Below are 25,701 nucleotides of genomic sequence, written 5' to 3' on the forward strand. Positions count from 1 at the left end.
GCATGCATGCTCAATATACAGTGTACGTTTTTCTTTATCTGTTTCCCATTACATGATATAGATTTAAAGAAAATAGTTATCGATTCTAGATTTTGTAGCAAATGCATTTAACTGAAGATTGTTATTTTCTTTGCAGATAGAGGAGACGACAACTGAAATGTAAAGGACAAAAGAAGTGTAGGACGATAGTCCTCTTAATCCTTGGACATCTTCACAAGCCAAAACAATAATAATGGAAGATCCCTTTCAGAGCAAACATGGTTACCTCCCTTCGCTTTATCGACAAGCTACTCAACAGCTTCCTAGCTCAAAACTCCGGGATGAGATCGACTCAACAATGCTTAAAGTTCAGGAGGAATATCAGACACCAGCCGCCTCCACCAAAGATGCTTTCTCAGCGTGTTTCAAACACATCATTCCTCACATCAAGAACAACCAGTTCGGACTGGAGCTGAAGGATATGCCGATATACGCGGGGGATATATCGGCTTGGAAGCCTTATAAACCAGAATGTCCTTGCTATTTACTGACAATGAAGGTCGGTAAAATAACTGGGAAGGAACTAGAGCCGGGATATGTTGTATTCCCAATGCCGAAAATAACACCAAAAAGTATCAAAGTGTATAACCTTGACGTAAGGTCAGAGGATAAGCAACATTTGTGTCCAAAGAAAATGTATCTTGCCTTATTCCAAGTGTTAGAAACTGGACTAGATAAATTGCGAACAATTGTCGAGAAAGAGAAAATGAAAAGTCGACTCAGTCGACGGTCGGATGTAAGTATTAGACCTGATGCAAGCCCAACGCGTCGAACAGAATCGAAACGTAGTCGTAAAAAGTCAGACGCAAGTGCGGCGTACAAATCAGACGACGATCCCGACAACCAGCGGAAGGATATACCAAGTCGGACTAGTGTCCGCACCAACATTAGCCGTCAGAAGTCAGAACGATCTGCCAGTCGCTTGAGTAACATGACCAATCAAACTGCCACAACTACTACCATTGACCCTCCGAACGGTACCACAAATGGTGCTTCAAACGGAACCACCCAGGGAATCCTCCCTCAGTTAACAAGTGAAAGCATCCATAGAGCGGAGAACATGCGTACGAGAAAGCGATCCGATGCTAGTTTCATATCAGACAAAAGTCGTCCAATGTCGGACCTGACTTTATTACAAGTGCCCTTCTCACTAGAATCGCGTTCAAGTCGACGAACATCGACGACATCAGAGCTTCGTCGACCCCCGTCGGAGGTAACCGTTATACTAGTACCACAGCCAACAGAAGAGAAGAAGCCGGATCCAGCAGCCAAACCTCCAATAGACAAACCAAAGAAACAGCCTAAACCACTGGAAATAATAGATGTTCCTGACATCAGTTTAATTGAGGAAGAAGATAATAGGTTTTTACTTATGACACTCAAAAACGGAAACGAAATAGAACTCATACCGACTATCACTGCCTCAAACGGAGGGGGTCCATTTTTTGTGGCAAAACCGCATGAGAATGACGAAAATGGCAATTCAGACATTCGATGGAGGATCAGTTTCGCGCCAAATGAGGAAGTGATTCTTAAAGCTATAACCTCTGGTGACAAAAATCAACGATTGATGGCAGCAAAGCTCGTCTCTAATATGTGTCAAAAGGAGTGGAAACTCCGCTCCATCACGCCCTACCATATCAAAACAGTGCTCCTACACGACATAGACTTTCAAGTTGACAATACTCCACGTTGGCAACGGTTTTCAATCGACGAATGCGTGCGCAATATCCTTCTCAGGCTCCTCAGCTTCATCCGGAGTAAAAATCTGCCTCACTTCTTTGAAAACGAGTTCAATCTCTGGGGACACATTTCACCTCAACAGTTTTCTATCATGAAGAATGCACTAGAAAGGATAATGAGGGACGAAAAGGAGATCATTCGTGTTCTGAAAAGAATGAGGATTCCTCCTACTATTTATTCATGAAGAGCCAACATACCTTCATCACTGGAACTGTACGAAATTCTATATACAATGTGACAAAATTCTAAATGGAAGTGTTTCGTGTCAAGCGAGATGCATGTTGCAAGGATTTTAATGTTTTTCCTTTGAGAGAATATCTACCTGAGATAAATGGGCTTCCGGTTGCCATTTTCTTATCATCCAAAACATGATAATCATTTAAATCAGAGAAAAATCTTCGGGCAGGATGAATGTTGCACTATCATACGAACTTTGTCTCCTTTAGTTAGTATGTTGCCTGTGAGTATAAATAGGGGTGATATGAGTATCTCTTAGCATGTGTGACATTACGAAATTTGAATAATAGAAATGTAAGAAAAAGAGAGACAAATCCTTTTGCTATACATAGATATAAAAAAATCCAATATTTGTATTTTGACAGGGATGTAAATTGTAGGAGTTTAATGTCCTGTTGTATGATATCTATTATTTATAATATAAGTAAACATGTTATAATCATCGAACGCATCGGGTATGGCTTTCTATATGTCTATAACGTTCTAATCATATCGCCAAATTACATTTTGTTTGCTAAATTAACACATAACACAATCATCCGTTAGATTTGTGGGCTAAGGGGCGTATGTCTTGTAGTTGTTTTATGGGTCATTTCTTAAGAAAATTGTGTATTGAAAGACAAAACAATATCATAAAATTATAGGATATTTTTTATATTTTCTGAAATGATCGATTACGATATAACTTCTTATTGTACGCAGACGAATATTATGTTCCCACCCTCGACATTCGAAAACAAATTTAACATAAATCTTGTCTGTCGTGTAATGTATTTATTCAATGTCATTGATATTTTTGACATAGATGAAAAACATCATTGTGATATCATTAGTAAATGGTGTCAAACGTATGCCATAGTGTAATTATGGAAGTCATTATCAAAGTAAATTATCAAATAATCCTGACTAATATGATGAATTCAATATGACATGGACAGGCACATATGTTACATGTATTTAAATCAACAGAAGTGTAGCATTTAAGTATTACATTGAACGTATATGACAACTTGATAGTAGTTTTGACAAAATATATGATACTTACACTTTACAGAAATAGACATGTATAAATAAGATACAGAAAAAAACATATATAACAATGCACAATAATATGTTTATACTATATTTACATTGCTCATCAAAATGAGTCATTTGTGGATTTCTTAGCCGTGAATATTTATAAACATATACAATGTTTATATATTTTTATGTACAAATATGAAAAACGAACTATTAATTACATCACAAGTAATAAAGTTTCCGTTGATTTACCTTTTAGTATTGTTTTATGTATGTACATGTATATATATACATATATATAATCTTTTATTGTACCATTTACGAAAACTTATTAAAATGCTTCCTTTATAGACAGGTTTAGAAGCTATCTTGATACACAAGATTGGTTAACGGACATTAATACGTCTACAATACAAATTGTGTTAAATTTTCCCGTTTGTTTATTGTGGTACTTACGTCTATTATGCAGAGTTGTGACAATTAACCTAATCGGGTAAAAGCAATAGGTTGGTGTCTCTTTGATAAGTTTACGAGTTTAATTTCAACACAAAAACATCATAATGCGTTTTGTTTGTTACATTTCCTCAAAAGATTGGGCACTCTGTGGTTGAATGCCCTGATTGATTTATGTCCCTATGTCAGTACCGTTATGAATATATTTCCGGTTTTCTTGACCCTTGAATGAGGGAGCCTGCTAAATAAACTTGTTCAATAACACCAATATAATAGCACTTACATCAGTATATTATTATTCTATTTAAGCATAATTAATTTTATGATATTTCTTAACATTTCAAACGAAAATTGATACCACGACCTCGATATTACAGCACTGTATCACCTCAGTAGTTAGGAAAATATTGACTAAATCTGGAGGAAAGGAGATTTGGAAAATACCACAGTTAATTAAAAAAAAAGGCAGGCAATCTTTCAAAAAAGTTCGGAGACAAGAACCAGCGATGCCTGTGGGACATTGCTGCAATAAAGACATTACAATATAAGGTTTAGGTAAATATATTACACAGTATTCTGTAAGGTTACGTATTTCATAACCTACAGTGTGGTAAAGCATTGAAATGTTACCTACCAAATGGAGCATACATGTAGTACAAATACAATGCAGCATATTTACCAGTAATAAATAAGTATAGGAGATGTAATTTCTATAAATAAATCAATGTTGTAGAATGAATTAATATATAAAAGGAAAGAAATACCGGTATGAAAAAAAAAACAATTATGAATATTCACGAAATAAATTATGAATAATTTATGGAACCGTAATTGTCACATAATTATGTAGGGTTTTATCCGGGAGTGTTAATCTTAGAAAGGACTATGAATAGGTTGGACATCTTGAACAAGATCACGTTACTAAAAAGGCAATAAAACATGTAAATAGACATCAGAGAACGAGGATGTCGTATTTTGTATGCACATTGGAGTTGTTCCCCTTGTATGGTATATGTGTTTCAACATCTTGCTTAGATAATTTTAGAAATCATAATTTAGAGGTGGTGACTGTTGTATCCCTGGAAAGTCAGCGACAGTTTGGTATCCTCCATCTGTAATCACACACTCCCCTGTACCCTGACGTTGTGGAGTTGATAACTGTATCCCTGGAAAGTCAGCGACAGTTTGGTATCCTCCATCTGTAATCACACACTCCCCTCTCCTGTACCCAGCCTGTACCGTACGGACACTGCATCTCGACTGGTATCGTCCATATACAACTAAAAAACTTGTTGCAGTCCGCGGGATGGGGATAAAACATCCCAGGTGTCTTGCATACAGGACGAATGTCCTTTATTTTGTCTATGAAAAAAATAGTATATCATAAGAAAACTTATCATGTTAAAAAGGGGAAAAAAGATTTGTATTTTCTTTAAACTTTGAGCTAATATTAGTCTCTCTTGATTCTACAAAAATGTGTCTATGTGTGTACCCTCAATATATTGACATTATGCATTTCTGAATCGTACACTGCCACGCTTACCAATACATATCCCCTCCATACAGTGCCGGTGTGACAACTCCAGCGCTGAACAGTCCGGCTTTCCACATGACCGCACTCTTTGTAGAGTTTGGAGCCCTGACCCGCAGGATCGAGAGCAGGCTCCTATCTCCATCCAGGGACTCCATGTGGTACAGTTACTGTCACAGGTATCTAACAGACATATAAGATACATTAACACCCAAGTATGTCCAAAACAGAAGTTTGATGCATAGTAAGCGAGGAAGGAATGTAAATAAAGAAGAAAAGAATCTGAATGTAGGGTTCAAATTAATTCTATAATTCATAGTGTATGTCATAGGTGTTGGCAGATAGAGACAAACGTATCGAGGGTGTTTGATATCATAACACCAATTGTAATAAAAGATAAGAGGCCATTAATGAAAGTGGATGGCCAAAAAGATTGTGTATAGTCAATTAAATCATGAGCATTAAGACGCAGTTTATGATGAGAGTACACTCCCGTTTTCTTTTTTCTTCTTCTTTTTTTTTTTATATCACCCTAACATAAACAAAATAATCATGATGATAATGATAATTATATATACAGTATAATACTATATATACAGTATAATACTGTATAAATTGTTCTGAATGACATACTAATCGCTGTTTAGCTTACTTTTACAATATATAAGATCGCATACCTGGACAAGTTCTCATGTTACAAGGCTCAGTGCGGTTTTCATACATTCCACAATCTCTGTTCTGAAACCGACACGTTCGAACTCTGGTGCGCGTGATGACGCCATTGTCACACGTGGTCGAGCAGACCACGCCCATCCACTGGCCCCACGGGCCACATAGTCGATCACAGGTCACTATTAGGAGTAAAAATGGCAAACTTTTGATAAATACCTCATCTAAATCCTAATTATTTTGTTGACAATATTAGACAATCGTTAGTGTTTAGAATGTTAATTACAAAGATGTGCTCTAAAATATTATCAAAGTGAATCTGCATCACGTGTAAAACGTCTTTACGACTAATCATCTCCTCTCCAAATTGCGTGTGAAGTCTTGATTGAAAGACCTAGTTATTTCCGCACTACGGACTATTTGTTTTCTCTTTTAGATATCACTGATTATGATTTATAATTTAGGTCCTAATAATGTCTTCATAAAGGTTAATGTTTTCATAATGTATCGCTGGGAAAAACTTTTATTTTCATGGTTCATCTGTTTGAGAAAATTGGTTTTCAGCTCTACTAGTTATTAATTTATTAATTTATTAATTATCAAATTGTATTTAACGTCATGAGGTAAAATATTACTATCTGTCCGGTAAACGCTACTTTTCCGTGAAAACATCTTATGACATAGTCTATTCACCTACCTGTTCCTTATATATTATTAATTCCAATTCCTTATATAACCCACTTTGAAAGAAACTCTACCTGGACATGTTCTTAAATGGCAAGTGGTTGGTTCTTGTTCGGTATGATCACAATCTATAATTTTCGCTGGACACTTCCGGAACCGCTTTTTGACGACGCTTCCAGTGTCACACGTGGTGGAACAGTGTCCTGTCCTCCAATCGCCCCACTGGCTGCAGTTGACGTCACAAGTTTCTAAAACAGTTCAAAGTTTTATCAAGTAAGTATTAACATATGTCTATCGTCATTAAATGAAATGATGAATAAAAACGAGTGATGTGCATACAAATGCTAAAAAGTCGGCTGAAAATCCAAGTACCAACGGGAACAAGAGGAGAAAAACATTTGGTAGAATACAAAAAAAACTTACAAAGGATCCCATATGGCAACAGATTTTTTTTGGTTTGGATCATAACCCCATATCTGAAAACCTTTCACCCTTTAGCCGAGTTCCTTACTTCACTCTCCTATGATAAACAGGCACCTAGAACATTGCGTTCTCCTATCACTCCTTTGACCCCTACGCGGAATACATTTGGGAAGTTTCAACATTTCCTCGATGATATATTACCAACATTGCTTCGTACATTGTACATTCTAGGGGAATACCTCATTTCCCAAAACAGCAGCGATGTTTTAATGAAATAGAACTTTCACCTGAGCAGGTTTTTAAATAACAGGGCGATTCAACTTCTTGTTTTTGACGACAATCTCCGGCAGATTGGGGACATCCGCGGACTCTTGTCCTTGTCACAACACCTTCATTACAGTCCGTGGAACAGTTTCCTTCCTGCCATTCCGCCCAATGACTACATTTTAAGTCACAAGTACCTAGATAAAAAACGAGAGCAATTTAGGACAAAACTTAAACCAGATTTGGTATGAATATCTTGTTGTATAGACATCAAGCCATTTTTCACAAGATATTATCATTTGTTAATAAAATTATAAGTTATTATCCATATTAAATTCCTAGATATCCCCACATAAAGTTGTAAGTCAATTTTATATTCAAACCAAACGTTTTACATTTAAGCAATTAATTCCAAAAGATATATGCTAATTTTGAAACTGGCAAGTTTCCTAATCAAGTTTTCCCCATCGCAGTATATACGTTGGTCGAAATCGGACAGAAAAATAGTGAAACTACTAGTACGAAGTGTACCTATGTACCTTGTACATACCGATAGTAGTTCACTTATTGGTACAGAAAAAATGCACGCACAAATGCCCGATTCAAAAACCAGATTATCTGTTAGCATTTCTTCGGTCCTTGATTTATCGATGGCGCGGTCGGATGTTAGTTTGGTTTGGTTTTGCTCTGTTTAAGTCCTCTCCATAGATATGGTCATTTAAGGAAGGCCTCCCTGTGTGTGAGATGCGCGTTGTGGGTGTTTTTTTTTATGTTTTTGTTTGTCTCCTTGTGGAAGCGGAAACTGACTTTATAGTGCTACCTCAGCCAGACATACTACCGAAGGCACCCAGCAGGCCAGCCCACCCGGTCACATGCTATAGCAACAGGCGAACCAGTCGTCCCAGGTACAGCCACGGTTAGGGTAGTGAACCTTATATATAATAGGTATCATAATATAGATGGGGTGGCCACGGTCAGGCTAGTGAATCCTGTATATAATAGCGAGGATAGTGAGTCCTGTATGTAACAGGAATTATGATATAGATGGCATGACTGGGGTAGCGAATCCTACGTCTCATTTTTTTTATATGAAAGCTCTAGCAACATATATGTGCAATATGTATGCATGAACAAACTTTAATAACACCGTCTACTGGCTTTGATAACATACATTGATTACCACCACGTTTTTGTAAATAATAAATGAAAAAAGAGGAACAGGGTATTCAAAATTACAGATTCAGACGTAGACAAAATTAGCAGTGAATAACAATAAGATTAATACATCGTTACGGTTTGTCAGACTAATTAATACTGTTCAATTATGTATTTACATTCTGCAAACTTTCTACATCAGGATTACTGTGTTAATTTTGCGTTTTGTCTATTTTTGTCAATTGTCGATCGATTCAAACGTAAACATTCATGCACTTGCAATTTGGTGATTGACATTAAGTGCGACATTTGATATTTGATTAAAACTATGACATCTTTTACGATACCGTGGGTTTGTGTTATTGCTTTTCCATTGTAGTTGCCTTATTTCAGTTAAATTCGAAGAAAGGTTTTAAGATATACCAATATAAAGGACGTCAATAGTTCTCTCTCTCTCTCTCTCTCTCTCTCTCTCTCTCTCTCTCTCTCTCTCTCTTTTCCGATATCAGAAGGTGAAGCCTTACCTGCGCAAGTCTTGTTACTACATTTTACAGACTTCTCGTCAGTTGTTACACAATCTGTACTGTCACAAGTTCTCGTGCGTTGGCGTACCATAATTCCTTCATCACAGGAAGCCGAGCAGTCGCTATTCTGCCATTCATTCCAGCTACTGCATGACTCTTTACAAGATGCTGCTTTTAATAAAGTCAAAGAAACACTTAGATTTAGTAGGTTTCCTGGTATTTTTACTAAAGACGTTAGGTACATGTAGCATCTTCGGTAACCTGACGCTCACGGACAAAGGACAATTGATACAGAGAAACTCGTTTCGGCTTTCAAAACAACAACCAATCAAATACGATCATTCAGATTAGACTTCGGAACTCTTTTGTGTGAAACATATCTTGGGGATCCGCGTCATGGGGACCGCCACCAAAACATAGAATATTATACAAAACTATCATTGTTTTATTACATAATCACCAAAACACAGTTAGAATCACTGAAATATCGACTTTCCTGTAGGCCTAAAAGACACCATGACTGTCGCCGGCAGTGATGATATCCGAGTGACTTAGACGCTTGGAAGGGTAGGACGAAATTCCGAAACGTCACAGGTGTTGACGTTACCATAGTTATTTTAGCCGTGCAATAGTAAAGCTTATGTGTATTCATGTAGTTAAGGAAAATCAAACCCAATATGTAATAAAATATGCTTCTATTGGTCAATGAATTTTCACATCAGCGTCGATGTTTGAATTTTGAAAGTCTTCAAAGTTATGTATTTGAAACAGTTCTGGCAACCGTTACTTTATATAGTTGAGCGAAAATCCCCAAGAAAGTGGTTTTCTGATTAGTCAAAATTCTCGAAGAAATATCATTCGAGAAACAACGAAAAGTGTACCAATCAACCCTCGGTCTCGTGAGCGTTAGGACTATATGGGTTACCGACGATGTTTAGTTAGACGATTATCATATGTATGGATTACTATTATGACTATGTAGGACTATGTTATTACTACTTCTTTGAAAATCTATGAGTTTACTGATATCATATTAGTTTAAACTTTATTTTATCATTGTAAATTGAAATTGAACATACATTATACAAAACATGAAAGGATTCAGAAACAAGTACTTAGTACTTATATAAATCCGTCTCCGAGCTTTTGTTTATAGAAGTTCGTCTATCGTAACTTGTGAGTTAGGTAGCACCTGTCACGATTCTAACGGCTTCGAGTTGTATATTTTCAAGCATCTGTCATTGGCATAAAGTTATGTTGTCCCATTCAATATCGCCATACTCTAACAAAGGTCTGATAAAAGTAAAATATATTGATTCAAGACACTTCCTGTCAATACTTAATTTAGGATTCCTAAGCAGACTGTTTTTAGAGGCTTTACTGATATTACATTGTGTATGGTCAATCCAACTTCCGTTAGCTGAGATAATGATACCGAGGTGTTTGTGACAGGTAACTTCAGTAAATGAAATGTTGTTCATAGATAAAGAGGGGCGATATCGCATTAGATATAGGAGGTTAATACTTACATCGACATGGATGAACGTTACAGTTTTCTTCCATAACGTTTTCAGTCACACAATCAGGATATGTACAGTTTCGAACACTTGTGTAGATTCGCGTGCCGCCTCCACACGTCGCAGAGCAAGGAGAGGCTGTCACGTTTCCCCAGGGGGAGCAGGTCGTCTCACACGTTGCTGAAACCATATAAATGCATGTATAATTAAGTAACTCATTGTTGTACCTATAGTAAAATCAGATCCTCACCATATCCCCTGAAATCGCCAAACTATCACCTTAATGGGCGACATTCTATTTATCTTTCACCCAAATCGTATTCATACCGAGTGTATACTACCATTTGGTAACAGTTCAATGCTTAAATAGCTACAGATGTGATTATATGTGACAGAAGTGTATGAGTAGTAACTAGACATATCTCCTTTCTTCAATATATTTCGTCTTAATTTCCGTTAGAATTATCATATCCGTCTGTCAATGGGTTGCCTGTACGCCTAACGACGTCCTTGACAGATGATTTAAATCATATTGGTAGAATGCAGTAAAAGTCCAAAATGATTTGATTCGTTTGGTTTAGTATTGATCAACGTCATATCAACGGCTAAGGTCATTTAAGGACGGCACTGTCTGTGTGTGAGATGAGTGGTTTGTGTGTGTTATGGGAGGCTGCAGTATATTGTTGATTATCTCCTTGTGTTAGTGCGGAACTGATGTTAAATTATAGTGCTACCTCACTGGAACGTACTGCCTAAGACACCCACCACACCCGGTCACAGTCAAGTTGTCCCAATCTGAGCGCTACTTTTTTATCTTTCAGATTGTTTTTTTTTTTTTTTTTTTTAGTTCAACAACATCTTTTATAAAAATGGTGATATAGGCATTGTTGTTATTGCATGTTTGTTGTAGTTACCAACTTAATTAAACGGGACACATAAGACAGAATCCATCTGGGAATTATCTCCAGTTTTGTATTTTGTCGTGAAGACAGGAAGTTGACATCCTAACAGCTCTCGTCGTTATATGCGTCCATAGTCGATTTTTTATATAAATTAACGTAAATTGCATATCAGTGATCACTAACGATATTCAATCATCAAGGGACATAAATGTAGCTGCTTGATTATCGAATTAAGCTTCAGAAATGCATTTCATCACTATTACATAGCAGGAAGAGAGATGGTATATCAAGCTAATAACCAAGCGTTTATGATCTAGAACCTAACTCATTATTATTCATCATTGCCACATAGTAAATAATCAAACAGTTACATGATGTAGCCATGACAACCTTCATCCTAAGATTTATGATGCAAAAAGAAAATTTGTAAAGTTTGTTACGGTGCCAAATGGCGTGCTGCGTAAGCACGAGTAATATCAGAAACACACATACGTCACAGAATAAGGCGCTGCACATATATACAATGTATGTTGTTAGTGGAGTTCACCTTACAACCTGTGTCTTGGATCATTGATTTTCTACCCACGTCAAATTAAAACCCAAGTCTGACACCTATAGCACGTGCTTATGGACGATTTCCGTGTATATTCTATTAGAAGAAGACAGTGCGAAGCCTAAGCCCAATATTATTTTGTTTATTTGAAATATCTTAAGAATTCAATATATTAGAATACTAATGGCAAACCTTCAATGATTGAATTAGTCATTGTGTATCAATAACATCGAGGGATTAAGCCGTCTCGACATTTGTTCTGAACGCCAATAAGATAAGAGCTGTATTTCTACCACTCGTACTCCACTTTTACCTTGCTGTGTCACATCCTAACATATATGCACTCATCAGCCGTATGGTCTACAGTTAATAAATTGAACTGGATCCCATTGAAGCCCATGGATACATGTACCCTTGGGTTTTTTAACGTACATACACTGCTTTAAAACTTAAAGAGATTTCAGTAAATACCTAATACATGCTTCGTCCAAAAGAATATCGTTACTCAATAACTGAATTGCGTTAGACAGTATTTGTCAATTTTCGTTATTTTGCTTGCTTACAAATGAATTGTAATGTACGTTTATGTATTCTGTATGTATTCCTATATGTTGTGCTACATTCGGAAATAAACTAAACTAAACTGCTGAGAGAAAATACGGTCGGTTGTGGCTGAAACTTAAGATAATCGGAGTATATAGAGCACATGTACCCCGATCCATTTTAATATCTTGTTCAATAATTCTTATCACATATCTAGACTATAGTGTTGTTCAATGAATTAAGTATGACAACATTGTGTATGCCATTCAGTACATCCAACCTGAGTATATTTGTTCGGTATGTAAAACTACAAGTCATACATACAGGTATGTGTAATATTTCATACAAATGTCTGATTAGTCACAGTATCAGTAATCAAAAACAACGTTAACCACTTTCTATACTTACAAAGACAAGTTTCCTTCTTGCAACTATCCACTTCCGTTTTGTGATCTGCGCATGACTGTAGCGGGCATAATCTGGTCCTCGACCTTGTGAAAGTGCCTTCATCACATGTCACTGAACAAGAATCGTTCCGCCAAGAGGACCAAGGTAAACAAATGTCATCACAACCTGGGGTAATAAAAAATCGGAAAATCAATCTATAGTTAACTGCTCTTAAAACATATGTTTATGTAAGGCCAAAAACATATACCGTATATTTATATATAAAGAGTTGATTTTGGATGACCTTGAACTTTGAATTCACAGGAGAATGTAAGTGTGTTCCTTCCTACTGATATTTCAACTTCATAAAATAAGAAAGTTATAGAGTTGAAGTCACCAACGGAATCGACCTTAACCTAAAAAATGAAATGTAATCTTAAGATAGATCAATTATCATGTATCCAAGTACTTCATATCAAGTCATAGACTACATTTATATGCCGGATAAAAAAAATAAAAGTCAGACAACAAGCGAAGTTTTAATGGAGGGACAAACAGAACCAGAATACGTCATAATATTTCAGTCTCATAATTACCCATAAAAGTATATATATATTTATTCACTTGAATTCGAATACTTACAAATCCCATAGTTGCAGGGTGATGCGTTGGTTTCTATGGTAGCAGACATGCAGTTTTGACCAATAGCAAGAGACCTACAGGCTCGCTCCCGGTTTCTGATTTGAACTCCTTGTCCGCACGTGACGGAACAAAGACCATAGCTTGACCAAGATGACCAGAGATCACAAGAACATTCTGAAAACGGACGACATAAATAGCCATTCCATAAACTAGCACTGACAAAGTCTTCATAATCTATGTTAGTTAAATCAGTACGTCACATTTTAATTATACGATAAAAGGGGCATGCTTAAGTCGTTACATACATGTATGTTAGATAACGTATACAAGTTTAAATACAAATATAAGTTAATATTTATAAAATGTACAGATGTATGTTTTAAAGGTTAAAACTTAGCAATTCATACTATACCAAAGTCAATATAATATGTTTTAAAAGTTTTCAGTGTCATGTGACCCGGGTGATTACGTAAGATACAATTATTTTGATTATATCGATTATATTATTTTTTATATGTGTATTGTGTATTCAGGGATTCTGTCAAACGTCTCAATCCAGACCAATGCTCTCTTTTGTCTAATTCGAATGCCAAATTCTGATTCGAACGTAAGAGTTAAATATTGGCAATTATTCTAATAAATGTACAATGATACAATACAGATGCGGTGCAAAAAGATTTGGAGCTTTGTCGATGCTATCATTTTAGCAACTTCTTACAAAACAACGATGCTTACGTGAACAAGGTTTTACGTTACACGACGATAGCTCCTGGGCTTGTTCTGGACAGCCTTGGTTTCCTTGGCACTTCCGGTGTCGTGTCCTTGGTAAAGACCCTCCTCCACAAAACACGGAGCATGTGCCATTGGTCCATTCACTCCACGGACTGCAGACTACGTCACATCCTGTTGATGAGTGTATCATATATTGACAATACTATAGATAACAACAGATCATATAAAATAGTGATTATTTTGAGGAGGGAAGCCAAAAAGTCATCACGGGGTAAAAAAATTAGTAATAAGATGACTTGTTTGAGTTTATAGTTAATATGGTTTCCATGGAAATAAGTTGTATAAAAACTTTGGGAAAGGTTAGATTGGGGTTATATATCACATGTTTATGTTGAATAGTATTGTTTTCATTATTCGATAGAAAGGATAAACTGTACATATACAAATGTACTTTTGATGTTACAATAGTTTTTCTTACAAACAAGTTATAAATGGTAGACGTATCTTATCGATCACCATATTTTAGTGTTTTTTATGGTAAGTATCATAAGTGCGCTAATCATCATCGACTTATCACTCAAACAATTTTGGAAATGCGCTAAAATTTGACTGTGCCTAAACAGGTACTTTAATAGTAATCGACAAATAAACAGTTGTATAATTTATGGTACAGATATTGGTGTAACATTGAAGACACAGTGTCAGCACGCGACCGTCGAGACAAATGTTTGTTAAGGTCGAAATTACTAATCAATTAGTAAATAATATTATGGGCAAATACATTACAACTGTATATGCATCAGATTGGGCAAAACTAGAGGATTTAAGATTTGATTCATATTCAGAGTGGATTGAATCTATCAGTTCCTTCACCCTTAACAGCAAATGAAGATCAACAATTAACACCCATGGAACTCACTGTCAACCTTTATTTATCTGAAAATTTATCTCAAAATTTAATTAATTGTAAAGCCACTAAACGATTAGCATAAGTATGTAGTAGTGGATATTCTTTAGTCTTTGCATTAGCTATTTTAGCAGACTCGGCATCCACTAATATAGATGTAGACACTATTCCATTTACTGAATTACCTTTCAACCTTTTTGTTTAAGGACAGCATCATCATCATGCTATCATGCTTTTGTATGAAAAGTATCGGAACGCTATTGTTAAACTTCTCCCCACCTTGGTATTAAAACCGTACATTGATCCTAACGTAGCTCGTATCACTTACCGCAGTCTTGAGCATTACAGAAGCGATACTGGGTTCTGTTCCGGGTACAGGACACCTCTCCTTGTGACGTCACAACCACAGTTTTATTGCAGTGCCGCGTTCGGCTTCGTCCTTGTTTACCGCCTCCACAGTGTTTTGAGCACGCGCTGAAGTCAGACCATGAGTCCCATTCCGAACATTGGCATTCCGATGAACTGGGAATGGAATAGTGGTATATTAGAGGTATGAATGATGGAAAACGGAAATGAAATGTTAAAGTATCAAAATTAAGAAGTGGATACAAATGTCACTGCGGTTTTGGATGTGTTTGAAGTTCAGCCCCTTTCAGCCTTCCGAGTTAGAAGAGACTGAATTAGTCTTGTGCAAATGTTAGACCGTTAGACTTGTTCAAGTATACTGCCGCATTAAATACAATGTATGGTTCGTGAGGGGCAACAAAATCTAAAAAAGTGTACAATTTATCATTTCTCTTTCTAAAAACCATAAAAGACAAATTTTGGTATTTGACATTTTGATCGCAGCTGTTAAAAGAAATAATTGTAAATAAAACTACATTGTGTTTCAACCTTTTATTTTTACACGAAGTAAATTGTATCAACGCTTCGAGTTAACAAACAATATCAACTGCTTTCTGGGATTTTTGACCTCGTAAACGGAACAAAATGAAAGCTCATCCTTAATTATCAGATAAACAGCCAAAATACTAAACTGCCTTGATTTTCGCTACACATATGGTACCAATTAAAACTGCACCCGTTACGTGCATATTCCTAAATATAATGGTAACACTGACAACAAAGAGTACTTCTGGTTAATATAATGGTAACACAGACAACATAGAGTACAACTGGTTAATATAATGGTAACACACACAACATAGAGTACTACTGGTTAATATAATGGTAACACAGACAACATAGAGTACTACTGGTTAATATAATGGTAACACTGACAACATAGAGTACTACTGGTTAATATAATGGTAACACTGACAACATAGAGTACTACTGGTTAATGTAATGGTAACACTGACAACATAGAGTACTACTGGTTAATGTAATGGTAACACAGACAACTAGATATAAAGTACTACTGGTTAATATAATGGTAAAACACACAACTAGATATAAAGTACTACTGGTTAATATAATGGTAACACAGACAACATAGAGTACTACTGGTTAATATAATGGTAACACAGACAACATAGAGTACTACTGGTTAATATAATGGTAACACAGACAACATAGAGTACTACTGGTTAATATAATGGTAACACAGACAACATAGAGTACTACTGGTTAATATAATGGTAACACAGACAACATAGAGTACTACTGGTTAATATAATGGTAACACAGACAACTAGATATAGAGTACTACTGGTTAATATAATGGTAACACAGAAAACATAGAGTACTACTGGTTAATATAATGGTAACACAGACAACATAGAGTACTACTGGTTAATATAATGGTAACACAGACAACATAGAGTACTACTGGTTAATATAATGGTAACACAGACAACTAGATATAGAGTACTACTGGTTAATATAATGGTAACACAGACAACATAGAGTACCACTGGTTAATATAATGGTAACACACACAACATAGAGTACTACTGGTTAATATAATGGTAACACACACAACATAGAGTACTACTGGTTAATATAATGGTAACACAGACAACATAGAGTACTACTGGTTAATATAATGGTAACACACAACATAGAGTACTACTGGTTAATATAATGGTAACACAGACAACATAGAGTACTACTGGTTAATATAATGGTAACACAGACAACATAGAGTACTACTGGTTAATATAATGGTAACACAGACAACTAGATATAGAGTACTACTGGTTAATATAATGGTAACACAGACAACATAGAGTACCACTGGTTAATATAATGGTAACACACACAACATAGAGTACTACTGGTTAATATAATGGTAACATAGACAACATAGAGTATTACTGGTTAATATAATGGTAACATAGACAACATAGAGTATTACTGGTTAATATAATGGTAACACAGACAACATAGAGTACTACTGGTTAATATAATGGTAACACAGACAACTAGATATAGAGTTCTACTGGTTAATATAATGGTAACACAGACAACATAGAGTACTACTGGTTAATATAATGGTAACACAGACAACATAGAGTACTACTGGTTAATATAATGGTAACACAGACAACATAGAGTACTACTGGTTAATATAATGGTAACACAGACAACTAGATATAGAGTACTACTGGTTAATATAATGGTAACACAGACAACATAGAGTACCACTGGTTAATATAATGGTAACACACACAACATAGAGTACTACTGGTTAATATAATGGTAACACACACAACATAGAGTACTACTGGTTAATATAATGGTAACACACACAACATAGAGTACTACTGGTTAATATAATGGTAACACAGACAACATAGAGTACTACTGGTTAATATAATGGTAACACAGACAACATAGAGTACTACTGGTTAATATAATGGTAACACAGACAACATAGAGTACTACTGGTTAATATAATGGTAACACAGACAACTAGATATAGAGTACTACTGGTTAATATAATGGTAACACAGAAAACATAGAGTACTACTGGTTAATATAATGGTAACACAGACAACATAGAGTACTACTGGTTAATATAATGGTAACACAGACAACATAGAGTACTACTGGTTAATATAATGGTAACACAGACAACTAGATATAGAGTACTACTGGTTAATATAATGGTAACACAGACAACATAGAGTACCACTGGTTAATATAATGGTAACACACACAACATAGAGTACTACTGGTTAATATAATGGTAACACACACAACATAGAGTACTACTGGTTAATATAATGGTAACACAGACAACATAGAGTACTACTGGTTAATATAATGGTAACACACAACATAGAGTACTACTGGTTAATATAATGGTAACACAGACAACATAGAGTACTACTGGTTAATATAATGGTAACACAGACAACATAGAGTACTACTGGTTAATATAATGGTAACACAGACAACTAGATATAGAGTACTACTGGTTAATATAATGGTAACACAGACAACATAGAGTACCACTGGTTAATATAATGGTAACACACACAACATAGAGTACTACTGGTTAATATAATGGTAACATAGACAACATAGAGTATTACTGGTTAATATAATGGTAACATAGACAACATAGAGTATTACTGGTTAATATAATGGTAACACAGACAACATAGAGTACTACTGGTTAATATAATGGTAACACAGACAACTAGATATAGAGTTCTACTGGTTAATATAATGGTAACACAGACAACATAGAGTACTACTGGTTAATATAATGGTAACACAGACAACATAGAGTACTACTGGTTAATATAATGGTAACACAGACAACATAGAGTACTACTGGTTAATATAATGGTAACACAGACAACTAGATATAGAGTACTACTGGTTAATATAATGGTAACACAGACAACATAGAGTACCACTGGTTAATATAATGGTAACACACACAACATAGAGTACTACTGGTTAATATAATGGTAACACACACAACATAGAGTACTACTGGTTAATATAATGGTAACACAGACAACATAGAGTACTACTGGTTAATATAATGGTAACACACACAACATAGAGTACTACTGGTTAATATAATGGTAACACAGACAACATAGAGTACTACTGGTTAATATAATGGTAACACAGACAACATAGAGTACTACTGGTTAATATAATGGTAACACAGACAACTAGATCTAGAGTACTACTGGTTAATATAATGGTAACACAGACAACATAGAGTACCACTGGTTAATATAATGGTAACACAGACAACATAGAGTATTACTGGTTAATATAATGGTAACATAGACAACATAGAGTATTACTGGTTAATATAATGGTTACATAGACAACATAGAGTATTACTGGTTAATATAATGGTAACACAGACAACATAGAGTACTACTGGTTAATATAATGGTAACACAGACAACATAGAGTACTACTGGTTAATATAATGGTAACACACACAACATAGAGTACTACTGGTTAATATAATGGTAACATAGACAACATAGAGTACTACTGGTTAATATAATGGTAACACAGACAACATAGAGTACTACTGGTTAATATAATGGTAACACAGACAACTAGATCTAGAGTACTACTGGTTAATATAATGGTAACACAGACAACATAGAGTACCACTGGTTAATATAATGGTAACACAGACAACATAGAGTATTACTGGTTAATATAATGGTAACATAGACAACATAGAGTATTACTGGTTAATATAATGGTTACATAGACAACATAGAGTATTACTGGTTAATATAATGGTAACACAGACAACATAGAGTACTACTGGTTAATATAATGGTAACACAGACAACATAGAGTACTACTGGTTAATATAATGGTAACACACACAACATAGAGTACTACTGGTTAATATAATGGTAACATAGACAACATAGAGTACTACTGGTTAATATAATGGTAACACAGACAACATAGAGTACTACTGGTTAATATAATGGTAACACAGACAACTAGATATAGAGTACTACTGGTTAATATAATGGTAACACTGACAACATAGAGTACTACTGGTTAATATAATGGTAACACACACAACATAGAGTACTACTGGTTAATATAATGGTAACACACACAACATAGAGTACTACTGGTTAATATAATGGTAACACACACAACATAGAGTACTACTGGTTAATATAATGGTAACACAGACAACATAGAGTACTACTGGTTAATATAATGGTAACACACACAACATAGAGTACTACTGGTTAATATAATGGTAACACACACAACATAGAGTACTACTGGTTAATATAATGGTAACACACACAACATAGAGTACTACTGGTTAATATAATGGTAACACTGACAACATAGAGTACTACTGGTTAATATAATGGTAACACAGACAACATAGAGTACTACTGGTTAATATAATGGTAACACAGACAACTAGATATAGAGTACAACTGGTTAATATAATGGTAACACAGACAACATAGAGTACTACTGGTTAATATAATGGTAACACAGACAACTAGATATAGAGTACTACTGGTTAATATAATGGTAACACTGACAACATAGAGTACTACTGGTTAATATAATGGTAACACAGACAACTAGATATAGAGTACAACTGGTTAATATAATGGTAACACAGACAACATAGAGTACTACTGGTTAATATAATGGTAACACACACAACATAGAGTACTACTGGTTAATATAATGGTAACACAGACAACATAGAGTACTACTGCTTAATATAATGGTAACACAGACAACTAGATATAGAGTACTACTGGTTAATATAATGGTAACACAGACAACATAGAGTACTACTGGTTAATATAATGGTAACACTGACAACATAGAGTACTACTGGTTAATATAATGGTAACACTGACAACTAGATATAGAGTACTACTGGTTAATATAATGGTAACACAGACAACAAAGAGTACTACTGGTTAATGTAATGGTAACACACACAACATAGAGTACTACTGGTTAATATAATGGTAACACTGACAACATAGAGTACTACTGGTTAATATAATGGTAACACAGACAACATAGAGTACTACTGGTTAATATAATGGTAACACAGACAACTAGATATAGAGTACTACTGGTTAATATAATGGTAACACAGACAACTAGATATAGAGTACTACTGGTTAATATAATGGTAACACACACAACTAGATATAGAGTACTACTGGTTAATATAATGGTAACACAGACAACATAGAGTACTACTGGTTAATATAATGGTAACACACACAACATAGAGTACTACTGGTTAATATAATGGTAACACACACAACATAGAGTACTACTGGTTAATATAATGGTAACACACACAACATAGAGTACTACTGGTTAATATAATGATAACACACACAACATAGAGTACTACTGGTTAATATAATGGTAACACTGACAACTAGATATAGAGTATACTAATGGTTATTAGTCTCCGTACGTTATATCATGGACGATAAGTTTGGTCTTAAGACATTATGGTATAACTTCCATGAAGACCAATTGATGTAAAGCAAAACAAATATATATGTAAGTACAGTGTATAGAATTACGGGTTCGTTTGACAAGCTTTTCGACAAAAATTTCGCAAAAAAAAATGTTGTATTTCTGAGAAAGCTCAATTTAAAGCTTTATTTTGATTAATGGGGATTCTCATCAAATCATTCAAAAAAGAAAGAAAACACAAAAGGAACTTTTCTTTTAGATATTTATCTTAAAATAGTTTTGAAAATGGTTGTCGATCTAGCCAGGATTGGAACAGCTTAGTGTACTAATTATCACGTATTTTGTCCGTATATTTGTATGTACATATAGGCATCCACTCGTTATTAAGACAGGGATATAGAGATGACAATAAGGAATCAATTTCACAAATAAATCTGTTGATAGTTATTGAATCAATCTCTGTCCTGATGTACTCGCTATTGTACCGTGTATCTCGTGGGACCTGCAATATGGTAATATCAATTAGCCGCGCGTGCTTACTATTATACTGTAGGTCAATAGAGACTAATTGATACTTTGTTAGAGGACGTCCTTCCATTAAATTACTGAGTATGTGTAATGTTACATATATCATCTATATGGGGCTTCTAATGACCGACACCTGATCACCTTAATATACAAGTTATTGAGGAATAATGACACATTTTACTATTTATTTCTTTTTTTCATTGATTTCATGATAAGTTCTGACATATTTCTCATTACGCTAAATAAATCATATGCTGAAATGTTCTCATGAATAATGTTTCCAGGGAAATTATTCTCTATTTAGTTTTGCATGTTTAACGGATCTGACCGGCAACAAAGAAGATCGACAGAAAAGAAAAGTTTGTAAATGTTTAACGGTGAAATAACAGGTCATTAAAGCTAACTTTCATTCACATGTTATCTAAAAAATAAATCGTAAAAGTGACGACTGACATTTCACTATTCGTGTATTAATATAAGTTGATAGACTTTGTTTCGCAATTGTTGTAGAAAAAAAATTGTTTACATTTGAACATTTTTTCGTTGGGAAAACATATTAATGAAATGTAAGTATGAACTCACCCCAACACGAACAATACATACCTGTGAATGTTTGTAACGTCGTCCTTTTCATCGTTTGTGTCATCTTCTGTTCTTATGTATCCAGGATGTATACAAAGAACAAAAAAGGAAATCCACACCACTTTCATCACAACACAGCAGCACTCTTTACAAATCTCCCAAAACACATTTGTTTTTGGCTCTTTAAAAGTACCATGACTTCACTTTCTCAAAAATATGGAAAAGGACATTGTTGATATAACCATCACGTTTAACTTCTGTGACGAGTGTGAACGAAAATGTTATCTCAAATCTGGGAGCAGGTCATATACATGGGTCAGTGAATCTGGAAGGCAATTCAGATCTAGGTGATAACTGTATTTTGATTATGTTTCGTGATATTCGCGAAATCATTCAACCATAAAATGTCTGTACTCCCTACCAAATTACTGTGTAACGCGCATTGCACAAATTACATGGTATTAACACCATGCGGAAACTATCAAAATTACCTCAAATTGTTTAACTTGTAATCTTCTCACTCATATTCTTATCCCATAACTATAGTGTTAGATTTACGTCATTTATATTTTCTATAATCTAACATTGTTAGTGTGAAGTTATGATTTTTGTGGAAATAATTTGTTTTAAAGCCAGTGCGATTGCTTCAGTATTGCTGTAAAAGTAACATTGTACACTAAACGGAAAACAGCTAAACTTAAAAACAGTGGCTATTTTGAAATCAATGATAACCGTGTCGGTATAATTTGTGTACATTACGAAGCCACGTGTAGTATTTATATGATGTTAGGTAATGACGGCCCCTACTGAACAACACACTCTATCGAGTATATTTCTTAAGGCGAATCAAGAGATAGTAAGTGCTGATAATGACTGCCTCCTAAGGCAAAATCATATTCTCTACTGTCGTTTGATAGCGTATTGTCATAGTGTATGTATCCTAATAACGAGGTAGTAAACGTCTATAGACTGTTGACAATACTAGAAGTTAGCCAACATCAACAGGTGTTAGTTATAGAAGTTAGTCAACATATACAGGGGACAAGAATAGTAGGAAGTCAACATAAACAGGTGACAAGAATAGTAGGTAGTCGACAAATGTAGGTGTAAGCTATCAAAGGTCGTCGGCAAATGTAGGTGTAAGCTATCAAGGGTAGTCGGCAAATGTAGGTGTAAGCTATCAAAGGTAGTCGACACACACAGGTGTAAGCTATCAAAGGTAGTCGACACACACAGGTGTAAGTTATAGAAGGTAGTCGACACACACACGTGTAAGTTATAGAAGGTAGTCGGTACACACAGGTGTTAGTTATAGAAGGTAGTCGACACACACAGGTGTTAGTTATAGAAGGTAGTCGACACACACAGGTGTTAGTTATAGAAGGTAGTCGACACACACAGGTGTAAGTTATAGAAGGTAGTCGACACTCACAGGTGTAAGTTATAGAAGGTAGTCGACACACACAGGTGTAAGCTATAGAAGGTAGTCGACACACACAGGTGTAAGCTATAGAAGGTAGTCGACGTACACAGGTGTAAGTTATAGAAGGTAGTCGACACACACACGTGTAAGTTATAGAAGGTAGTCGGTACACAGAGGTGTTAGTTATAGAAGGTAGTCGACACACACAGGTGTTAGTTATAGAAGGTAGTCGACACACGCAGGTGTAAGTTATAGAAGGTAGTCGACACACACAGGTATAAGTTATAGAAGGTAGTCGACACACACAGGTGTAAGTTATAGAAGGTAGTCGATACACACAGGTGTAAGTTATAGAAGGTAGTCGACACACACAGGTGTAAGTTATAGAAGGTAGTCGACACACACAGGTATAAGTTATAGAAGGTAGTCGACACACACAGGTGTAAGTTATAGAAGGTAGTCGACACACACAGGTGTAAGTTATAGAAGGTAGTCGACACACACAGGTGTAAGTTATAGAAGGTAGTCGACACACACAGGTGTAAGTTATAGAAGGTAGTCGACACACACAGGTATAAGTTATAGAAGGTAGTCGACACACACAGGTGTAAGTTATAGAAGGTAGTCGACACACACAGGTGTAAGTTATAGAAGGTAGTCGACACACACAGGTGTAAGTTATAGAAGGTAGTCGATACACACAGTGTAAGTTATAGAAGGTAGTCGACACACACAGGTGTAAGTTATAGAAGGTAGTCGACACACACAGGTGTAAGTTATAGAAGGTAGTCGATACATACAGGTGTTAGTTATAGAAGGTAGTCGACACACACAGTTGTAAGTTATAGAAGGTAGTCGACACACACATATGTAAGTTATAGAAGGTAGTCGACACACACAGTTATAAGTTATAGAAGGTAGTCAACACACAGTTGTAAGTTATAGAAGGTAGTCAACACACAGGTGTAAGTTATAGAAGGTAGTCGACACACACAGGTGTAAGTTATAGAAGGTAGTCGACACACACAGATGTAAGTTATAGAAGGTAGTCAACACACAGGTGTAAGTTATAGAAGGTAGTCGACACATACAGGTATAAGTTATAGAAGGTAGTCAACACACAGGTATAAGTTATAGAAGGTAGTCGATACACACAGATGTAAGTTATAGAAGGTAGTCAACACACAGGTATAAGTTATAGAAGGTAGTCGATACACATAGATTTAAGTTATAGAAGGTAGTCGACACACACAGGTATAAGTTATAGAAGGTAGTCGATACACACACGGGTATAAGTTATAGAAGGTAGTCGATACACACACGGGTATAAGTTATAGAAGGTAGTCGACACACACGGGTGTAAGTTATAGAAGGTATTCGATACACACAGGTGTAAGTTATATAAGGTAGTCGACACACAGGTGTTAGTATACATGGTAGTCGATACACACAGGTGTAAGTTATAGAAGGTAGTCCACACACGTGTGTAAGTTATTGAATGCAGTCGACGCACATAGGTGTAAGCTTTCTATAGGTAATTAATTAGTTAGAAACGTGACCTGACCCCGTTTTTCAAATATGCTTCGCTGCATGCGTTTTTTTTTTTTTTTTTTTTTTGATAAAAGTGTTTAATATTCAATTATTTACACTCTTTCTTAATGTACAATTGCACTATTGTAGAAGTTCGCGTTAGTGCATAGCTAAACACCACTAGGAAAGGAAGGGCATTATCACGTATGTTGGAACCAGCACCCTTAGGCCCAGATTGTATCTCAGTCGTTCGCATTTATTAAAATGCAGATAGA

At 35.4% G+C, this 25,701-nt stretch overlaps 2 protein-coding genes across 4 annotated transcripts in view; one reads left to right on the forward strand and one right to left on the reverse strand.

Moving 5' to 3' along the window:
- Positions 1–3,290, forward strand: part of LOC117330342 — a 22,816-nt gene extending 19,526 nt beyond the window's left edge. For all 3 annotated transcript variants that reach the window (XM_033888555.1, XM_033888554.1, XM_033888556.1), the window contains exon 2: positions 137–3,290. In XM_033888555.1, the coding sequence (XP_033744446.1) occupies positions 233–1,966 (1,734 nt within the window). In that variant the 5' untranslated portion in view covers positions 137–232 and the 3' untranslated portion in view covers positions 1,967–3,290. The remainder of the gene's footprint in view (positions 1–136) is intronic.
- LOC117330340 (coadhesin-like) lies at positions 2,779–22,939 on the reverse strand. The gene is made up of 12 exons (XM_033888553.1): positions 22,495–22,939; positions 15,254–15,447; positions 14,022–14,189; positions 13,287–13,460; positions 12,666–12,830; positions 10,272–10,439; positions 8,743–8,910; positions 7,087–7,260; positions 6,451–6,624; positions 5,701–5,874; positions 5,036–5,206; positions 2,779–4,854 (listed from the first exon to the last, which is right to left on the reverse strand). Exons 1-12 carry the CDS (start codon positions 22,599–22,601, stop codon positions 4,667–4,669), a joined length of 2,025 nt encoding a protein of 674 aa, XP_033744444.1. The 5' UTR covers positions 22,602–22,939; the 3' UTR covers positions 2,779–4,666.
- Between the last annotated feature and the right edge of the window lie 2,762 nt (positions 22,940–25,701).

This window comes from Pecten maximus, chromosome 7 (assembly GCF_902652985.1).
Source record: "Pecten maximus chromosome 7, xPecMax1.1, whole genome shotgun sequence".
In the NCBI taxonomy this organism is placed as follows: domain Eukaryota; kingdom Metazoa; phylum Mollusca; class Bivalvia; order Pectinida; family Pectinidae; genus Pecten; species Pecten maximus.